This window comes from Nothobranchius furzeri, chromosome 12, assembly GCF_043380555.1.
Source record: "Nothobranchius furzeri strain GRZ-AD chromosome 12, NfurGRZ-RIMD1, whole genome shotgun sequence".
Classification (NCBI taxonomy): Eukaryota; Metazoa; Chordata; class Actinopteri; order Cyprinodontiformes; family Nothobranchiidae; genus Nothobranchius; species Nothobranchius furzeri.
In genome coordinates, this window is record NC_091752.1 from 59,962,244 (window position 1) to 59,983,389 (window position 21,146).

At 43.2% G+C, this 21,146-nt stretch overlaps 1 protein-coding gene across 3 annotated transcripts in view; it reads left to right on the forward strand.

Annotated features, from left to right (window-relative positions):
- vps8 (VPS8 subunit of CORVET complex) overlaps positions 1 to 20,373 on the forward strand; it is a 164,231-nt gene extending 143,858 nt beyond the window's left edge. For 2 of the 3 annotated variants that reach the window (XM_054750617.2, XM_054750618.2), the window contains exons 42-45: positions 3,188 to 3,348; positions 18,272 to 18,330; positions 18,415 to 18,495; positions 19,851 to 20,205. In XM_054750617.2, coding sequence (XP_054606592.1) covers positions 3,188 to 3,348; positions 18,272 to 18,330; positions 18,415 to 18,495; positions 19,851 to 19,979 — 430 coding nt within the window. In that variant the 3' untranslated portion in view covers positions 19,980 to 20,205. Of the gene's footprint in view, positions 1 to 3,187; positions 3,354 to 18,271; positions 18,331 to 18,414; positions 18,496 to 19,850 lie in introns of all 3 variants that reach the window. The other variant, XM_070542769.1, reaches the window with a different exon arrangement.
- The last annotated feature ends 773 nt before the right edge of the window (positions 20,374 to 21,146 follow it).

Consider the following 21,146-nt stretch of genomic DNA (forward strand, 5'->3'; position numbering starts at 1 on the left):
TTATCCGGGTCCGGGTCGCGGGGGCAGCATCCCAACTAGGGAGCTCCAGGCCGTCCTCTCCCCGGCCTTGTCCACCAGCTCCTCCGGCAGGACCCCAAGGCGTTCCCGGACCAGATTGGAGATGTAACCTCTCCAACGTGTCCTGGGTCGACCCGGGGGCCTTCTGCCGGCAGGACATGCTCGAAACACCTCCCCGGGGAGGCGTCCAGGAGGCATCCTGACCAGATGCCCAAACCACCTCAACTGGCTCCTTTCGATCCGGAGGAGCAGCGGTTCTACTCCGAGTCCCTCCCGAATGTCCGAGCTCCTCACCCTATCTCTAAGGCTGAGCCCGGCCACCCTACGGAGGAAACTCATTTCGGCCGCTTGTATCCGCGATCTCATTCTTTCAGTCATTACCCAAAGCTCATGACCATAGGTGAGGATTGGGATGTAGATCGACCGGTAAATCGAGAGCCTGGCTTTCTGGCTCAGCTCCCTCTTCCCCACGACAGATCGGCTCAGCGTCCGCATCACTGCAGACGCCGAACCAATCCGCCTGTCGATCTCCCGATCCCTCCCACCCTCACTCGTGAACAAGACCCCGAGATACTTAAACTCCTCCACTTGAGGTAGGACCTCTCCCCCGACCCGGAGGTGGCAAGCCACCCTTTTCCGGTCGAGAACCATGGTCTCAGATTTGGAGGTGCTGATCCTCATCCCAGCCGCTTCACATTCGGCCGCGAACCTACCCAGCAAGAGCTGAAGGTCAGAGCTGGATGAAGCTAGGAGGACCACATCATCCGCAAAAAGCAGAGACGAGATTCTCCTGCCACCAAACTCGACACACTCCACACCACGGCTGCGTCTAGAAATTCTGTCCATAAAAGTGATGAACAGAACCGGTGACAAAGGGCAGCCCTGGCGGAGTCCAACCCTCACTGGGAACAGGTCCGACTTACTACCGGCTATGCGGACCAAACTCACGCTCCTCTGGTAAAGGGACTGAATGGCCCTTAACAGAAAGCCACCCACCCCATACTCCTGGAGCGTCCCCCACAGGGTGCCCCTGGGGACACGGTCATAAGCCTTCTCCAAATCCACAAAGCACATGTGGATTGGTTGGGCAAACTCCCATGCCCCCTCCATCACCCTTGCAAGGGTACAGAGCTGGTCCACAGTTCCACGGCCAGGACGAAAACCACATTGCTCCTCCTCAATCTGAGATTCAACTATCGATCGGACCCTCCTCTCCAGTACCTTTGTGGTTCTTAAAAATAAATGTTAGTACCAGTTATATTTAAATGGTGTAAAAAACTTTCTTGATGTCTTCATTTTTATAAAATTTGTAAAAAAAAAAATAAAAAATTTAATTCATAGGTCGCCATTGTTGTTAGCCTCGCACTGCACTCTGGGTAATGACATCATATGGTTGTACCTCGGTTGCACCGGCCGGCTTTGGGACCCTGTAGTAACTGTTCAGCGACATCAACATGTCATCTGTTCAGCCTTTTCCATTTGAACCAGGGCGAAACATTAATGAGGACATCACTGACTATGTTTCACAAAACGAGCATCAAAATGAAGAGCAAGGGGGGATGAAGCGAGTGCAGGAATAAGCCGGTGGTGCGTGTGCAAATGCGTCTCCATGGTAACCGAGAGGGAGAGTGCTCTCATTTTTGTCAGCAGAAGTTAACGGTAAGCTATCGTGTGATCAGACTTATTCAATGATGAATGATTTAGGAGAACTTTAGCATCCAGATCTGCCGTGTGCTTCATAGATGATTAGGATATTCAGTGAAACCACTTAAATCATTTTTACAGATATTAGATATTTGGAGAACACTGTACTGCTACACTTACTGTTTGTTTTACTGACGGGAGAGGTGAATGATCAGCTTCATCCGTGACGAGTGGCGTGCCCAATGGTTCGCTGAACGTGACAGAAGCGGCAGCTGCAGGAGTGGGTTGTCGGCTCAGGAGAGTGTCCAGCGTCTTGTCTCTCTGAGGGCTTTTAGGCTCCTTGTGTGGGAAAATGGTCGCTAAAGCATTACGTTTCCACCTTCTCTTATACCCAGCCACTCTGGTGAGCTCTTTAAGTAGTTGTGGTCGACTGTAAGCCTCAAATGCATCAGGAAGTTGTGTCCGTCCACAGGCATCTTCCCACTGCTTTCTCCTCTTCTTGCCAGTGGGAAAGCTGTGTAAACTCACATCACTCCCCTAGTTTCCCTCTGACTGGAAATTACATCCAAAAGCAGCACAATGCAGCATTTTACTTCATTATTAATACAGTGAGCGAGTAAACAAACACTAGCGCCAATAGCTATTCTTCCAAGTGCAACCAATATACGTCATCGCCCCCAGAGTGCATTGCGTGTGAAAACATGGCGTCCTACGTATGTCAAAAAATGTACTAAATATAGATTTATAAATAAACAGCAATATGTTGTGTGTTTCTAACAACATAGTTTGGCACAACAGAAAACCTGTGGCTTATTAGGGCATACACGTCCTCATAGCCAGAGTTCCTTTTAACGTTGAAATGGGGCTGGTTTAAATAAGTAATCCGTCTGAAACGCCATGCCAGTGCTGGTGGTTGTTTATCAAGCAGTCTGTGAAATCTTGGTCACGTTCTGGCTTGATTTTTGAGAGCTCCTGAAGATGAAATCCAACCATTCCTGCAGATTAAAGTCTTAAAGAAAGACTGGACAGAGGTACCTCTTGCAGAAAAAATAAATCCATTTTGGGGTTTTAGACAATATTTAAAGTGCAGACTAGATAAGAAATAAATAACTTGTTCACCACTGTGGAGATTAAACTCCCAGCTAGCAACACAGACAGACTGGGTACTTACAGTCCAGCGGAGGAAGGATCTGAACTCCAGACTTCCTGGGTGAGGAGGAGGGGGTCGTGATGACACAAACATGCCCCATGTAAGCTTTTGCAATAGCTTAGCAGAGCGTTAAGCCAAGAACAGGTTTGGGGTGTTTTTTCATGAGGGAATTACTAAAAAATACATGCTCCAAAAAGTGTATTTTGCATGATATAGGACCTTTAAGAAAGTAAGTCTTTTGATTGTTATGATTGTTGCTTGTGGTTTTACCACTTTCTAAATAAATATTAGCACTTCTCATTCTAACTCTTTCATTTCTTCACCCCTCTCTGGTAAACTTCAGTATTTGCCTGACAGACATGTATTTGTTCCCAGTTGTGGCCACCTGTATCACTTGCAGTGCCTGCAGCAGAAAGACTGTGGAAGGGCCCCTGTTTCAGACGTACAGCCACAGTGGAGGTGCTACAAGTGTTACTACAGCCATGGAGGTAGAGGTCCTTTTACAGAAGCAAACAGAAGCCGCAGTGCATCTTTGGCTCAGGTTGGTGTATTTACAGTCTATTTAATTCAATAACAGTAGAGATGAAAAGAATTTGGTCAACAAGAAAAGTTCCCCTAAAGGAGTAAGGAATAGATGAGATTATTCCTTTATTGTTCCTCAGTGAGGACATGTTTTTGTAAAGCAGCAAGTAGATTCACATTAAAGGGACTTTACGGAATGTTGAATTTTTATGCTCGCGATTGCCCCCTCAGGCCAAAAGCGTAACGGCAGCTTCAATAGTAGGCCCGTGCACGAGGCGCGCATGCTGTACGTGCACGAGGCGTTCATGCTGTACGTGGACACTCCTTAACAAAAATAACAGCTGAGACAGTCCAGTGTGTGTGTGTGTGTGTGTGTGTGTGTGTGTGTGTGTGTGTGTGTGTGTGTGTGTGTGGCCCGGAGGACAGAGGACAGGAGAACGCGCAGCTAATTAATTAAATAATTTGGTTCTGTACCTTTCTCCTCAGCACAGCCGACAAAGGTTTATGATGGGTCACCCCGAAATTCCACTATCTCCGCTTCGGCACGACCTCCGCAGCAAAAATGGTCCCGTTGTAGTCAATCAGAGCTGTTCCACTACTGCGGCCGTGCGGCGCAGTGCGCCGCCCGCCATTCCGCCATCCGGCAAAAATAGGATCGATTCTATTTTTGCCAGACACCGGAGCACCTCTGCAGTCAATGGACAGAAATCACAACTGCCCAACAGGAAAAGGGAGCAAGCACAACTTCCGTTATTTCACAATAAATCGATAAACAAAAAGTGTTTTTTGTTTCATATGCACAGGTTTAACAACTTTAAACAACTATCAATAGCGGCTGAACTTTAAATGCACAAAGGTAAGCCATAAATACAGTTTCTACTATCAAAGTAGTCACACTTTGTTGATCCAAACACTGCTGATCTCTCAACACAAATGATGGGCAGATTAAACAGTTCATTTTGATGCTTCTCCCACACAATGGGTGTTTGGATCTAACTTCCGCGTTTATTGCTCGGACTGTATCGCAAGATCTCGAAAATAAGTTCTCCGGAGCGGAGCCGTTGTAGAGCAGGTACAGTATAATTTGAGTTCGGAAGCGAGCGGCAGCGGAAAGCGGGGGCCGGAACGGAAAAAGTGGAATTTTGGGGTCAGTCTTCCTGCATGCTCAGACCATTCCCTTCCATTGCTTGAAAATTTGGTCCAAAATGAAAGTTGAACCCACATCTTTTTTATCTGTAAATTCAATGCCATTCGGCGAGTCTCAAATAAAAATTTGGGCATCTTACTGTAAAAAAATATATCATTAATGTAAAACCTAAATAAACTATGTTCACATCCAGAATTGAACCCAGATCTTCTGCCCGAGAATCCAACGTTTTACTAGATGAGCTAAAGCACCAGTGACAACTTTCGTATCTGTAACATTTATATCCTTGATGACAGCTGAAACAACGTCAAACTAAAGAACGGTTCGGAGCGAAAATGGCAATTTTGTTGCTAATTTGCAGGAAATATCTAGAACAGCTCTACAGAATGTAGCTAAGGGTCCTCAGAAATGTAGCTAGGTTCATCACTAGGTGTTAGGAGCACTACCTCTCTCTCTGCTGCTAAAGCTACGGATAGCAAATGCTACGGGCGATGCCTGAGCATGAACGCGCATGAAGCAGCCTGCTCGACCCGAGCAACTCTCTTTTTCTGTGATTTTACAGAAAAACAGGCAATCACAGTAAAAATGCCAGGGCTCATTCTACAGAACCAGGGCATTGCAGGAGAATGTATGAAGAAGAAATTTATTATTTCTATACAAGTTTTGGCTGTCAAACTTCCATAACGTCCCTTTAAGAACCAATAGTGAAGAATAAACGGCTGTACAGCGAACTAAATATAAACATAGTTGCAAAAAGTACCTAAACAATGAAATAGAGTTAATTTACTGCATTTAAAAATACTGCCAGAATATTTTCATGGAGTGACAACATGAATGGAAAACTGCAAATGAGATATGACTGAGTGCAGATGACAACATAACTGCCAATAATCAACAGCAGCAAGAAGGCAAAAACTGTTTGCTGGTTTTGTTGGGAACAGTGGTGGTTATATCTAACAGCTGCTGGGAGCGGAGTTCGCTGTAAGGGGGAGCTAAGGGTGATGGGTTACAGTGTTGGGAGTAATGCGGTACAAAAGTAATTAATTACTGTAATGCATTGCTTTTTGCTGTAATGTGGTAATGTAAGGCATTACAGGGAAGGAAAATGGTAATATTTACTCGGTACAATTGTCAGTAGCGCGGTAATTACAACACATTTTTAAACCCAGAATCAAGATGTGTTCCTTAAAAATTCAAATTGCGGGAAACCCGAAGAAAGATCCAGTATCTGCATATATTACGTCATTTATGGACTCAGCTTTGTGGGCAGAGAGGACGCAGCGGTACCGGCTCAAATACTCCAGCTGCGTCCTCCACGCGGCCTCTGTAACATTCACAAAATCGCTCCAATAATACAAAATAATTCACTTGCGATCGTTCATATCGGCGCATATTCTCTGGTATTTTGTGCTTTTCTGACGTGCTTTGCCTCAACTGAGTTCATAATCTGTGCCCCGGTGACTTCAACTCATTACTGCTGGAGCGCCGCGCATGTGAAGATCCCTTTGGCTGATCATTAGAAAGTAGGAAGTCTAGGAAACAGTTTTTCTGGAAGACGGAGAAAACATGCAGCATGCAGGAAGGTTAGAGAGAGAAAGGGCAGGAAATTATTCAAATAAAATCAAGAAAACAAAACAAAGTGCTTGAAAAGAAAAAAGTAGGTAGATTTTTCCCCAATACACATTTTTACCAGTGAAAAGCAATAATATATAAGCATTTAATATTTATACATGTGATAGAATCAGATCACCCCAGAAGTCAGTCCCACATCCAGGGCCGTATCAAGGCATTTGGGGACCAAGGGAAATATAGGCTCGGAGCCCCCACCACCTCACTCCTTGCTCAGATGGCCCTATAAGATGGCAGCGTGCTGAGAGTACAGATTGTTGTTGCTTTTATTTAATAAACAATCATTTTAAAGCACTGTTATTATATCTGACTGTTTTTAACAGCAATCCTAGCTCAGACACCACATCACTTTCCACATATATGTCATGAGCTCACTGAGCTTCACATTACCAGATCCATATTGAAGTTGTTTTGGTGAAAGTAACTTAAAGTAATGCAAAAGTAGTGTAATGCCTTACATTTTAAAATCAGTAATATTGTAAAGTAATGAATTACTTTAAAATGAGGGTAACAAGTAATAAATAATGCAATACAGTTTTGAAGTAACTTGCCCAACACTGATGGGTTACAGTAAGTATACAAAAAATATGCTCTATTATGCAATGTGAGAATTTATGGATGGTTCTAATGGGAGACAGGCTTCAAGTCCAGTGGTTGTTTTCCATTTGGGCCTAGTGCTCAACCATTGTCTATTTAATGTAGCGTAATATTGTATCTGGACAGTAAAAAGTGTAGAGGAAAAATTCATTTTGGAGAAAGACTACATCTATGTCCCTACATATAATATATGAGATTTGAGATTGAGGAAAAAAACTTGGAAAAGAGTATGGATATGTTTTCAATGAGATGTTGATATTAGTGGAAAATATACATAAATAGATCTAAAGATGTAACAGGTACTTTTACTGCCATTCTGTTGTGGGAAGTCAGCACAAATATTCAATGAAATCTTTGAAAAGCTCCTTAAACCTTCCTTTTTTTATGGTGGGCCAGTTTATATTCATAAAATCAGTTGATTGTTTAAAATAACTAGCTAAAGTCACTCAGAGCCCGAGTTAAGCTGTGGTCACTGGAAAGGAACTGAGAAATAGTATTAAAGCTTTTGCTGTTTGTTTGTATAAAAAGAATACAAATAGAAAATATAAGACACGAACTATATAGTAATAATTTTATGTATATTTGAGATGTTCGAGATAAAAGGCAGAATATATTTTTTTTACATTTCATGTCCCACATCTGGTGAGTTGGGATCTGGTCACCCTACTTATGAATGATTACAGTAATTTGGAATATAATCTCTGAATACGGAGATGTAATTTACCAGAACTCCATGGTTGTATGTCTTCAATCTCCTAACGTTTTTTAATAGCTTATGTCGTTTTGTTTTACGCTGTCCTTTTAGAACACACCACTGTCAAATGTATGAACGATTTTCATGGCTTTCCCTAAAGGCCAGGCGTCAATTTCATTGGTTGTTACTTATTTTTAAATGCATCTATTTTGATGTTCCATCTTATTTGAAAATGTTGTTAATGCAGAGAGTTTCTCTATTTTTCCAATTCATGAGGATAGTTTTCTTAGCGATGCATATGGCAGTCAGAACCACGTGAACCACAGATGTTTCAATCGGGACATCGTCCAGGTTTCCCAGTAAACAAAGAGAGGGGGTGATTGGGATATGACATTTCAGAGACTTTGACAGGTCTTCACATACTCTACCCTAAAATTCCTGGACAGGTGGACAGGACCACAGTGCATGAATGTAATTGTCCGGAACGTTGTTTGTGCAGTGTGTACAGGTGTCAGACGACACAAACCCCATCTTGAACATCCGATGACCTGTATAGTGTACTCTGTGTAGAATTTTGTACTGAATTAATTGTAAATTGGAGTGTCTGATCATTTTTAAAGTTTTTAAACAAGTTTGGGACCAGAAGTTCTGGTCAAAGCTGACTGATAGATCCACCTCCCATTTTTCAAAAGGGATTACTATTCTATCATCTATTTTGGACAGTGTCTTATATACTTTAGACAGTAGTTTGGGGGGTTTGAGATTATAGAAGTCTAATACCCTTGGTGGTGTTTGTAATTCTATTTTATTGAGCTTAAATTTTTGTTTTACTACAGATTTAATTTGGTGATATTCTAAAAAGCTATTCTTATCTATTCCAAATTGGGAGACTATTTGATTAAATGGGATGAAGTCAAATCCTTCATATATGTGTTCCAGGTATAGGATTCCTTTATTTTTCCAGTCCGGAAGGTTCATCATTTTATTATTTTGCAAAATATCAGGATTATACCAGATAGGTGTGCGTCTGCATGGTACTAGTGAAGACTCTGTCATTTTAAGATACTCCCACCATGCTATCAGAGAGGTGCTGATACTAATACTTTTGAAGCCGTCATGTTTTCTTATGCTTGAGCTAATAAATGGTAAGTCTGAAAGCTCTATCGTATTGCAAAGTGTCTGTTCTTTATCTAACCAGGACTCATCTAGTGGGTTATCTTGCAACCATCTTGGTATATATTGTAGCCTGTTGGCTAAGAAATAATAATAAAAGTTGGGTAGATCCAGTCCTCCTCTGTCTTTGGTCCTCTAAAGTGTTTTTAAGCTAATTCGTGGAGGTTTATCCTGCCAAAGGAATTTGGTAATTAAGAAGTCCAGAAATTTAAACCAGTCAGCTGGTGGTTTGTTTGGGATCATTGAAAATAAGTAATTTATTCTGGGTAAGATCATCATTTTAATTGTAGCAACTCTCCCCATGAGTGATATTGGTAAGGATTTCCATCTTGCAAGATCATCTTCCAATTTCTTTAAAAGTGGGATGTAGTTTAGTTTGGTTAGATCTGCTAACTTGGGAGAGACATTAATTCCCAGGTATGTGATATTCCCTGACTCCAATTGTGTATTAAGTAAATTGACAAAAGAGAAATTAATTGGTAGAACTGTGGATTTTAACCAGTTTATAGAGTAATCTGAAACTTTTGAAAAAGAGTTTATCAGTTCTATTGAATGAGAGAGTGACGATTGAGAATTCCGGAGAAAGAGTAAAACATCATCTGCATAAAGACTTATCTTATGTTCTATTTTCTTACACTTTATCCCTTTAATACCTGTTGTTTGCCTAATTGCTGCCGCTAGATGTTCGATAAAGATAGCAAACAGTGAGGGGGAGAGTGGGCATCCCTGCCTGGTCCCCCTCTGAAGACAGAAGCTAGCTGATATTTGGTCGTTCGTCCTGACACGTGCAGTTGGCAAACTGTAAAATGTTTGTAGCCAGTTTATGAAGAAGTTCCCAAAGCCAAATTTATGTAAAGTTGCAAATAAGAACTTCCAGTTAACTCTATCAAAAGCCTTTTCTGCATCTAGAGATAATATACTAGTTTCTATGTTTCTACTGTAAGAGAAATCTATCAAATTAAGTAATCCACGTGAGTTTGTGGATGACTGTCTACCCTTAATGAAACCAGTTTGGTCAGGGTGTATTATGAAGGGGGTTACCTTCTCTAATCTTTTTGCCAGGGCTTTACAAATTATTTTGAGATCAACATTAATAAGGGAAATTGGGCGATAGCTGGTAGGAAATGCAGGGTCTTTGCCTGGTTTTAACAAGAGACAAATATTGGCTGAGTTCATGTTTGGCTGTAATCTGCCACTCTCTTCGATTTCCCTCACCATTCTGAAAAATATTGGAGCCAGAATGATCCAGAATTCTTTGTATAACTCTACTGGGAACCCGTCTGGACCTGGAGCTTTCCTATTCGTCATGGATTTAAGGGCTTCCTGGAGCTCCGCTGATGTTAGTGGTGAGTCCAGGACTGTAACTTGGCTGTCTGATAATTTAGGAAGTGTTATCCTGTCAAGGAACTCATCGATCATAGATCATATTGCACTTGATATAGCCTCTGCTTCCACTTCAGATGAATCTCTCTGGGCTCCTTTGATCGGTTCCATCACATAGCGAGGGTGGGGGGGTGATGATGTTGTCCTGCGGGATGGTGTGGGTGGGGGTGTGTGGGGTCTGAGTTTGGAGTATCCGGATGTTCCCTGGAGGTGGGTTCACTGGGGGTGTCTGGGACTGGGGGGGCCGTTGCCCCCCTCTGGAGGTGCTTGGGTTGCCTCGGGGGGTGGACTGCTGGCGGTTGTGAGTGGGACCCCTTGGGGATCTTGGCGGCAGCCATGGGTCACTGCCTGGCAGCTGCATGGCACCCTGGGCGGGTCTGGGTGGGGGCCTGGGGGCTCGGGGTTTGGGGGTGGTCGGCCCCGTGTGGGGATCTGGGTGGGGCCTTGGGGGTCGGGTCCTGACATGTATGCTGCCGGGAAGAAGGCAGGAACACGCAACAGTGCCTGGCCCGGGTCCGGGGGCCTCAGGTAGACCTTGGCTCCTCTGCCGTTCCATCACAGGGGAGGGGGAGGTCCAGGAGGGGGAGGACCCAACCTTACCTGGATGTCCCATGTCTTATATATTCTGGAAGTTGTGCAAATGCAGGGATGGGAATAGATATTCTGCTGGGGTGGGGCTGGGTTGGTGCCCTCGGACTCCGTGAGGCTCTGTAATGCTGCTGCTTTGGGCCCTGGCAGGATGGGCTGGGGTCTCCATGCCCTGGGTGGCAGTTTGACAACAGAGGTGCCTATTGGGGCCAGTAGGGGAGCTGGCTTCCTGGAGGGCTAAGCTCAACCAGCCATTCCTCCCCATCCCCACATATTTCTCTCCTCCTGCTTCCTCACTTCATCACACAAACATACACATAGGACCTTGGGGGGTGGGCAAGTCAGGGAGTGCGGGTGTGGACCCCATTTCCGCATTCCTGTGGCAACCTGCCCCCCAATTTTATTTGCACCTTAAACACTTCCACTGACGACATTCCACACAAACACACACTTAGGGCCTTGGGAGTGAGCACATTCAACGGCATTTGGCAGGGGGATATCTCAGCCTCCTCCCGGGTGCCGGTGCCCACTTCCAATTTTAAACCGCACTTAGACACTGATGGCTGAGGGTGTAAGTGGGGTGGTGCGGTGCCATCAGCTGGCATAGGCCGGATGATGCCCGCACTGCCCACTCACCACAGCCATGGAATACACCTCATGATCACACAACACTATAATGGAGCAGGCGGAGGGAGTCTAGGGGTCTTAGCCACCTCTGTTGTTGCTTGGCTTCCTGGGGCTAGAGGCTAGGAGGGAGATCTGGCCATCTGATTGGGGTCTGAGGTGGTAGGTTGCTGTGCTCAGCTTTGGGCGGGGGAGCCTGCTCATCAGCACCCCAGCAGAAAGGGTCAAACTCTGGTTACCAGTGATGGTTGTACCCCATGTGCAGCAGTACCGGGACCAGAGTGAATAGGGTGTGTATGGGGAGCATGAGTGGGTGTCCGGCGTGCATTTTTGTAAGTCTTGGGTTGTATGTGCATGTGTGAGCATGAGGGAGGGAGTGTGCGACTGTGTTTGTGTATGACTGTATATGTCAGGTGGGGCCTTTGACTCCTCCCTTCTCCTGGAACTTCTCTTGATGATATAGATCTTCGTCCCCCCTCCCCTGCCACACCTGGTGTGAGGGGTTGTGCCTTGGTCTGCCTGAATGTTCGTGGCAACCGGATCTGGGGGTTTAAGATTTTGGCATCTGCCTGATAGATCCCGGTGGCTGCCTGGTGGGGTCTGGGTCCCTGGGCTCTTCTGGGTCCCTGGCGGGGGTGGTCGCCCCTGGGTCCCGGGTCGCTGGGTCCCGGGCTCGGCCGGCTAGGCGGTGGGAGTCTGCGGGCGGGCCTGCGGGCTTGCCGCTGATGTCTCCCGGGACTCTGCCGGCTGCTGGTTGTGGCCCCCCGGGTCAGTCCTCTGTGCCTCTCGAGGGGGGTGGGGGGCCTTTCTGGTTGCATTCTCCTTGGGGTTCCTGTGTTCTGGGGCAGCGCCTGGATCTCTGGGACTTGGAGCTCCCCCCGTCTCCTGCGCATCTTTGGGGGGCGGATCTGTGGTCCCTCACACTCCCTATTGGGCGCTCCTATAGATAAACCTTACATAAACAAGCGCGTGTACACACACAGGTGCTCACATGGTGCTCTCAAAAGTATGGGCTTGGGCACGTTAAACACAGGTCTTAAGACTATGGTGGGCACTTAATGCACTGTGATTTATTATCGTGATTCTTCAGTTAAGCAATGTTGATTATATATTTTTTCATCAAGTTGACGCAGTGATAGATAGATCTTGTTGTATTGTTGTTGTGTCCCTTTTTTTTTGTCCTTTTGCTTTTTTTTTGTCTTTTTCTGCAGGTCTAGAAGCAGACTCTTGTTCATTGTTTATTTTTATGGACCCCCCCCCCCCCCCCCCCTCTCTCTCTCTCTCTCCCCACCTTTTCTTTTCCTTTCTCTTTCACCTCTGTCTCCGTGTCTGGTCGGAATTACAAAGCATTCAACAACAATAACAATAAAGTTTTAAGTATCAGACGTTACGTTAAAAGCAGACGCTTTGATGCTCCACCTGAGAGTAAATCTGTAAGGCTTGTCACCAGCATTCAGACATCAATTCTGCTTGCTTCACAGCCAGACAGGACACGGTAAAAAAATAAATAAATAAATTGTTGTTAGTACCCTTCAATTCTGCATATCACACTAGGATCAATGATCAGCTTTCTGTTGTAATTCCTCGTTTTAAAACAGAAGTAGGGAAACGTGCCTTCTGTGTTAAAGCTCCTCAGGACTGGAATAAGTTACCTGTACTTTTAAGATCTATATCTTCATTTCATTTCTTTAAAAACTCTGTTTATGCGCATGTGAAGCAGACCTGTAATGGTGTTGAATCCACTGCTTGATATGACCAAATATCTAAAGTGTTAGATTTAAACTTGTTTGTTTTTATTGTACCACATCTAGATTAGTTTTTTCCAGTTTTTGTTAATTATTTGTGGTTTGTGATTTAGGTCTTAGACTTGTCGATTTGTTACCGTCTTTGGTTTCTTGGACTTTATTTGCTTTATTGTCAGAGGACCCACTCAAAAACAAGGTGATTCCTCTCAAGTGGTTTATCCTCCTGAAATATAAGTTAATAAATAAATAAATAATAATGGAATACAAGTAGTGGTCATAAAATTTGTATATCATGACAAAGTTGATTTATTTCACTATTCCATTGAAAAACTGAATGTTGGGCAGCAGTAGCTCAAAAGGTTGAGCGGGTTTTCCAGTAATCGGAAAGCTGCAGGTTTTTCAAAAATGTGGGGAGATTTACAAAGAGTGGACTGCAGCTGGAGTCAGAGCTCCAAGAACCACTGTGCACAGACGTATACAAGACATGGTTGCAGCTGTCGCATTCCTTGAACACTCTTGAACAAGAGACAGCATCAGAAGTGTCTTGCCTGGGCTAAAGACTTTTTCTTCACAACCTTCCCCAGTCACCTCAGCTGTACCCCAGGGCTCTGTCCTGGGGCCCCTTCTCTTCATAATATACCTTCTCCCTCTCTGTAATATCCTCTGCAAATTTTGCATCCAGTTCCATTGTTTCGCAGATGACACCCAGCTCTATATTTCTAGCAAACCTAATTCCATTCTCCTGCCCTCATCCCTTACCCACTGCCTCTCTGACATCAAATCTTGGTTCGTCTCAAATTTTCTTAAACTTAACGGCAATAAAACAGAGATTCTTCTTATTGGTACAACATCCGTCATCTCCAAATCTGACAGCTTTTCCTTAACCATTGACAGTGCCACAGTCTACCCCTCTCCACAGGTTAAGAGTCTGGGTGTCACCCTCAACAGTTCACTGTCTTTTCATGCCCACATGTTCAACATAACTCGGCCTATTTCCATCTTTGATCCATAAATCGTCTTTGCTCCTCCCTGACCCCTCATGCTGCAGCCATTCTCATCCACAGCCGTGTCACTTCCCGTCTTGACTACTGATGTTCACTTCTTTTTTGGTTTCCCCAATAAACTCCGTCATAAACTGCAACTGGTCTAAAATTCAGCAGCCCTGTCGTCACCGGAACCTCTTCCTTTCTCCACATCACCCCTGTTCTTCAGCAGCTCCACTGGCTTCCAGTTAAATTTAGGTCCACCTTCAAGATCCTCCTCCACACCATCAAAACAATACATAATCTTTCTCCTGCCTACTTAACAGACCTCATTAATATTGCTACCCCATCACGCTCACTCAGATCCTCTTCTCCTCTCCACCTTGTTGACCCTTCCGCACGCCTCACTACCATGGGGGACAGAGCTTTCAGCCGCTCTGCCTCTTGTTTGGAGGCCAGACAGATGGGATGTTTGTGTCTGCAAATTAAAAAGTTTCAGTTCAGTTTGATGAAATACTTGGCCTTTGGTACGTTATACTCGTGCTCTGCTGATATATTATGACTTTTCACTGTAACACTTTGTAATAGTGTTTTGTTGTTAAACATTTATAAGTGAAGTTATTAACAGATCATTTACAAAATATTAGGTAATTATATATCATTTAATTGTAAAAGCTTGAGCTGACATTTACAAATGCTTAAATAATGATTAACTAAACATTTACAAACACACTAACAAATTTGGTAATGTTTATAGAACATATTTAACTTTCTAAAGTCACAATTGTCAATGGTTATATCAGATTATGATGCACCAGTCATTTATAAAAGATTAACTAAATATTTTAAATGATTATGAACACATTTGATTTTTTAAATGTAATTTAAATATTGGTGAAATGTAAAAAAAAATCCAGACATTTATAAAATCTTTTCAGGTTATTTACTTTTGAATACAAGAGGAACTCTACAACTCAGTTATAAACCATCAGTTTGTCAAAGAAAGTGAATGTATGAAGTTTTGGAACCTTTGTGGGAAATCCCTGATCTGATCCCTTCAGCCATAGAAGATCTACCAGGAAACCTCTGACAGATGAACAGGCCCGTTCCATCGTGTGTTAGATTCCTATCTAATGATCAGACACCGGAATTGGTCAGCATCCGCAAGCCCTTCTCTGTAAACCTTCTGATTCTCACCTGTCAAAGGTCACATGTCATTGTTAAACCTTCTGCAACACCTCATTACTTATAAATGTTTTAAAAATAATTTATAGCCTTAAAGCATTAATAAATGACATTTGTACATCTGCACTTAATCTATTACACTTTTGCTCCCCGTAATGTAAAGTGTGAACAACTCATTATAAATGGTTTAAGAATCATTTGTAGCTCCACAAACAGAATTACAAAGGATATTTAGGTGTAACGTTTTACTTTAGGGCCCCGGTAATCCAGCCATAAATCGATTAATCGAATAAGCCTTTATTTTCCTTTCCTTTTAAAACCTGGTCAAATTGTAACAAGAGCAGTACTAGAGGTAAAAAAAAAAACAAATGAGTAAAATATATGTTTCTATAACATTTATTTCAACTTCGTTTAAGCTGCTGCCTGTTTACTCTGGTGCAGATTCAGCTGAGCAGGATGGATTGGCCCAGACCAATGAAGCTGATTCCTAAAATAAAGAGAAATATTTAATTTTTACCTACTCATCACACATGAACAAAGTCATAAATATCCATCAAATTAATTTGATCACTTGTTTTTCGTTTCTGGTACATGATAAAACTGCACCGTTCCAAACAAATCTAACTGAACAATAAAAGGTGTATGAGGTTGTTAAATAAACTAACAAGCAAACATTTTAGTCTCATAGAAAAAAAGTTGTTTGCTTTTAGCGGTAGTGGCTAAATTCTCAGACTCAGTTTCATAGCTGACAGTAAGTTTATCTTCATTTACACTCCGGAAAACACACCTCGTCTTGGATCTGAAGCTCACACCTGAAGCTCCTGGATTCTTTCTGCTGTTGTGTTAGCTTAACACAATGCTAGCTTAGTGTGATGCTAACTTAGCACTAAGCTAGCGGTCTTGTCTGTCAGCTTGAGTTTGAAATATTCCAACACTTTAGAAAGTGTCACAGCCTCTGTTGCTCACGCTGACTATGGTCTAGTTCTAGATGAGCCAGGGCTGCCAACATTTAAATGCGTGGTTGCACGGATCGTTTCATCCTGTTCACTGGCCGATAAAATCTGCGGCCACCTTGATCTCATGGGGTTATTGTTGGCTGCATAGGCATGACGTCAGAGCAAGTTGGCATTAAGTCAGACACAAATCTAACTGGCACGCATCGCGCGCCGATCACCAGTGGTCTAATCTGCGCAGAACTGGCTCATCTCGAGCACAGCCTATGTTTGAGCGGCAGAACGAGCGTGCTTCCTGTCTACGTCACAGAACCAGGAAGTCACGCCAGTGCCATTTCTCAAGGATGCTAGTACGTTCTTAGACAAGTATGTTCTAGGCCAGGACAACAGAAAGTCTTTTCTACCGAGAATCGGAGGACGAGGACGACATTTATAACAGAACTGTACTCCGTTGTGTCCTGGCGACAAGCACTGCTTCTTGCCACAGTCAAAAACACGACCTGACATAAAACTTAGTCTAGTTTGTGCCATAATTAACAAAATAACAAAGAAAATGTATCATTTGTAATATATTTGGCCCACTTTTGTGCAAAATTATTAAAATGCTAGCATTTCCCATGCTTTAATAAATAGAAAAGTTTATTTTTCATCAGAACAGAGCTACGGTGCTTTTATTTTGATAATGGGTAAGCTAATTAGCAATTTGAAGGATCGTGAAGCGTAAAACCCAAACACACACAGCAAAATTTACAGTTTACACATGATTATTTACAATAACAGACAACTTTATATTATTTTACTTATATTTCTAATATAAAACATTACTGTTATTAGCTTTATCTTCTGATGTTCGGTGTTTAACGGTTTGCTACGCAATGCATTATGGGAAACTTTGCTGTCCCAAGTCCACAGAACAATGCACTGATGCATCCTCAATACAGTGGGCGGAGCAAGAGCACATCCGGGAACTTTGAGCGAACTTGCCGTTATGCACTTAGGATTGGATCAGTCATTGGGCCATCGTTAATGAAGTTTGGATAAGAATTGAGAAACGGCCCAGGAGGAGACTGTATTACCCGGAAGTGATACATGAAACAAAACGTTGTACATTTTTATTTAATTGTTTCAGTTTCTGCTCTACCACCTTTTATTCCAAACAATACTTAAAGAAAATAAATAACCTGAAAAGGGTTTATAATTTAGTGGATTATATTTTTGTTGTTGTAGATTTTATCAATATTTTAATTAGTTCATGTTCAAAATCTATTGACAAATGTATTCATGATCATTTGTTTAATTCTTTATAAATCACTGGTGCATCATAATCTTACATATAATCAATGACAATTGTGACTTTAGAAAGTTTAGCATAATCTATAAACCATTATCAACTGTTGAAGAGTGTTTGCAAATGTTTAATTATTGTTGCAGTATTTGTAAATGTCACCACAGCTTCTAAAAATGAATAATATCTATATTACCTAATGATTTATTAATGACTTACTAAACACTTGCTCCGGCGTCTGGCAAAAATAGGATTGATTCTGTTTTTGCCAGACGCCGGAACAGAGGGCGGCGCACTGCGCCGCACTGCCGCAGCACGGCCGCAGTAGTGGAATGGCTCTGATTGACTACAACGAGACCAATTTTGCTGAGGAGTTCGTGCCGGAGTGGAGCGGAGGTAGTGGAATTTGGGGGTGAGAGAGCGGGAGATTGTCTGCTCACACAAGAGAGAGGATCGGAGGACGCTCCTCCAAACGCGCATTATTCTTTTCATAATTTCATTATTGTTTCTCCTGGAAGCGCTCAGTCAGACCACCGAGTGCTGTGATGTCGGGAGGTCCGGTCTAGAGGAGGGAGCGGGGTGAGTGACGGCGGATGCAGCGTGATCGTCTGTCTCTTTTATTTAGGGAAACGGAGAAGTTAAAAGGAGAGAGAAATAGAAGATAGAAGTTCTTGTTCCACGATGATAAACTGATGTTAAATTCAGCTTAAAGAGAAACTGGGAGGAAGTTTTGGTTCATTTTAGGTTACAGGAGATCTTGTTAGTGCAGTCACACAGCCGAGCTGGAGGGGGACAGGTGTTGTCCTTCTCTATATTGCAAGCTTGTGTGTTATGTGCATTACAAACAGCAGCAGCAGCAACCCACCCCCCGGCCTTCTTGCTTCTGGGTCTTTTTGTGTGTGGCCCTCAGACCATTACTTGAGGACCCCTGACCTAAACTATTCTCTGTACCTCAGGGTCTTGTTTCTTCTGGACATCATGACAAAGGAGCAGAGCCACACAGGAAAAAAGTAAGAAAGTAATACACAATAAAAGAAGAGAAAAACCCATTGGTTTTATTTTCTATATAAATGTGTTTGTTTGTTGTGGTTCAGCTCTTTTCTGCTGCAACGCTGGATATACAGCAGGAACTCTCCTGGGATCAGTTACGCAGTCTATACCGAGGACCATCCGGGGTATGAGCCTGCATGTGTGACCAACCTAATAGTTATTTGTTTCTAAATGTATTTGCTGTGATTGTTACTTATTTCTGTGGTACATAAAGCCACTATTCCATTATTACCTACTCAGGGTGAATCAAAAGGATTTGGTATTGTTGGATGGCATTAACGATGGCTTTGATGCGATTCCTAGCATCCCGAGCCGCGCCGAAAATGCAAGATCAGCAACTATCACTCACTGATTGGCTGGGGGTTAGAATCGCTGGTTGCACCCGAGTCTTGCACCTGCTTCCCACAGCCTTTTCCATGTTTAATCATATGAGAACAATTTAGGGCTGCAGCTATATTAGCATTCAGTTATTCTACGGAATCCTCTGTCGATTAATTGAATATTATATTTGACAACCCTTCAAGTGAAGATATTAAATAAACAACTAAATTATGAGGCTCTAAATGTCAGACTCTTATTATGAAAGTCTCAGTAATATGTATTCAGTTGGTATTGTCTAGTTCCCTCTCAGGCATCTGGTCAGGATGCCTCCTGAAGGCCTCCCTGGTGAGGTTTTCCAGGCATGTCCAACTGGGAGGAGACCCAGGACACGCTGGAGGGACTATGTCTCTTGGCTGGCCAGGGAACACCTTGGGATTCCATCGGAAGAGCTGGGCCCAAGTAGCTGGGGAGAGGGAAGTCTGGGCGTCCCCCCCGTGACCGGACACTGGCTGTAAATGGATGGATAGTTCCCTCTTTCTTATCTGATTTTTATAGCTAATAAATATTTTATGGAAACAACTCCGACCTACATTTCAGCAACATTTTAGGTTTGTATGAAAATCGCTCATCTTAGTCAAAATATCAGTAGCATCCATCCATTTTCAGCCGTTTATCCAGAGTAGGGTCGCGGGGGCAGCAGCCTGAGCAGAGAGGCCCAGACTTCCCTTTTCCCGGCCGCTTGGGACCTCCAAGGGAATTCAAAGGCGTTCTCTGGATTTTCCTTTAGGTCTCCTCCTGATTGGACATGCCCGGAAAACCTCACCAGGGAAGCATCCCTACCAGATTCCTGAACCACCTCAACTGGCTCCTCTCAATGTGGAGGAGCAGCGGGTCTACTCCGAGCCCCTCCCGGATGACTGAGCTGCTCACCCTATCTCTAAGGGAGAGCCCAGCCACCCTGCCGAGAAAACTCATTTTGCTTGCTTGTATATGGAATAAAGAATGCTCTACTTTATACCGTGCGTTACTAATCTGACTTCTTTACTAACGCTAACTTGGTTCTGTGTACATGTAATATTCTTACAAGATTTCTGGAGCTGTTGTTTATATTTTACATGTGTGTACAATGCTGTTTATTCAGTTTCTGTCGACCTTTCAGCTGTCCATCCTCTCAGAAGTGTCCCCCTGTCCAAGTGGTGAGAGGTCACGGTTCCAACTTGCTGCCCAACCAGGGAACACAGAGAGTTTACTTCTGAAACTCTCTCCACCACCTATGTTTGAAGAATAACATCTGATTCAACACAGATGTTGTTGGGCAGAGGCCACTTGTGTGTGGGTTTTTGTCCATTTTAATGTGAACTAGCTGAACGATTTTAAAGTACCTGTAAATAATCTTAACTGGAGCGTTTAGACTTTGGTCTGGTCTAGTGTCAGGCTGCTGTTACTGTTCAGACTGTGTAGAAGATGAATGATAACCATTTACGTCAGTTTTGTACTTGAAGATTGTTGCTAAGTAACATGAATCACTGCTTTATTAACAACAAAAGTAATAAAAATGCAGAGTAGAAAACATTTGACTTTTGTCACCTAATGTATTGGTAACATGAGGAGCTCCAAATGTTCCATTAAAAGCTTTTCTGTTGCATGTTTGAAGCCTAAAGTAAAAAATGTCTTAAAGCTTTTCCAGCGATGCGTCCTTTTTGGATTAGTTTGTCACTGAAGTAAGGAGTCGCTTACAGCATTACCTAAATACATGACATCACACTTGTGTACTTCTGCTTCCACACACGAGTTTCATCACATTAAATTAAATTGTAATAAGCAAGCGCCCCATATAAATTCTACTAATTGATTTTCTTGGTTAATCTGACACTTGGTTTAATAACCTCGAAACAGCAGCCGTGGACGCCGAAAAAGGGTCGACCTCTGGGACACCAACATTGCGGATATTTTGACGTCTAGAACAAGACTCCAAGTCGTCACATTTATCCTCGTCTCGCCACAGCTTTGGTTAGATGATCCACTTTTCCCTGGAGGCCAACGACATCATCAGTGAAGGTGGACAAGGACTGCACTATTTCAGCTACCGTTACCTTTAGCCCAGTGAAGTTCTCCTGCATTGCTGACAAGCCAGAGGATAATTCCTTTTTGAAGGAGAGAAGCTCTGACTTGATGGAGGAAAGGCTTTCGCCAAGAACCACTTGTTCTAACCCCTCACAAATTGATGCCTTAGTTCATCGTGTTAATTCCTCTTTACGTGTGGCATTAGATGATGTTACCCCTTTAAAAAAGAAGGTAATTAGGGACAGGAAGTTGGCTCCCTGGTTTAATTCTCATTTACGAGCCTTAAAACAAAACTCTAGGAAATTGGAAAGAACATGGCGCTCTACGCACCATGAGGAGGCCTACCTATCCTGGAAAAATAGTCTTGTGCTTTATGAAAATAAGCTTCAAC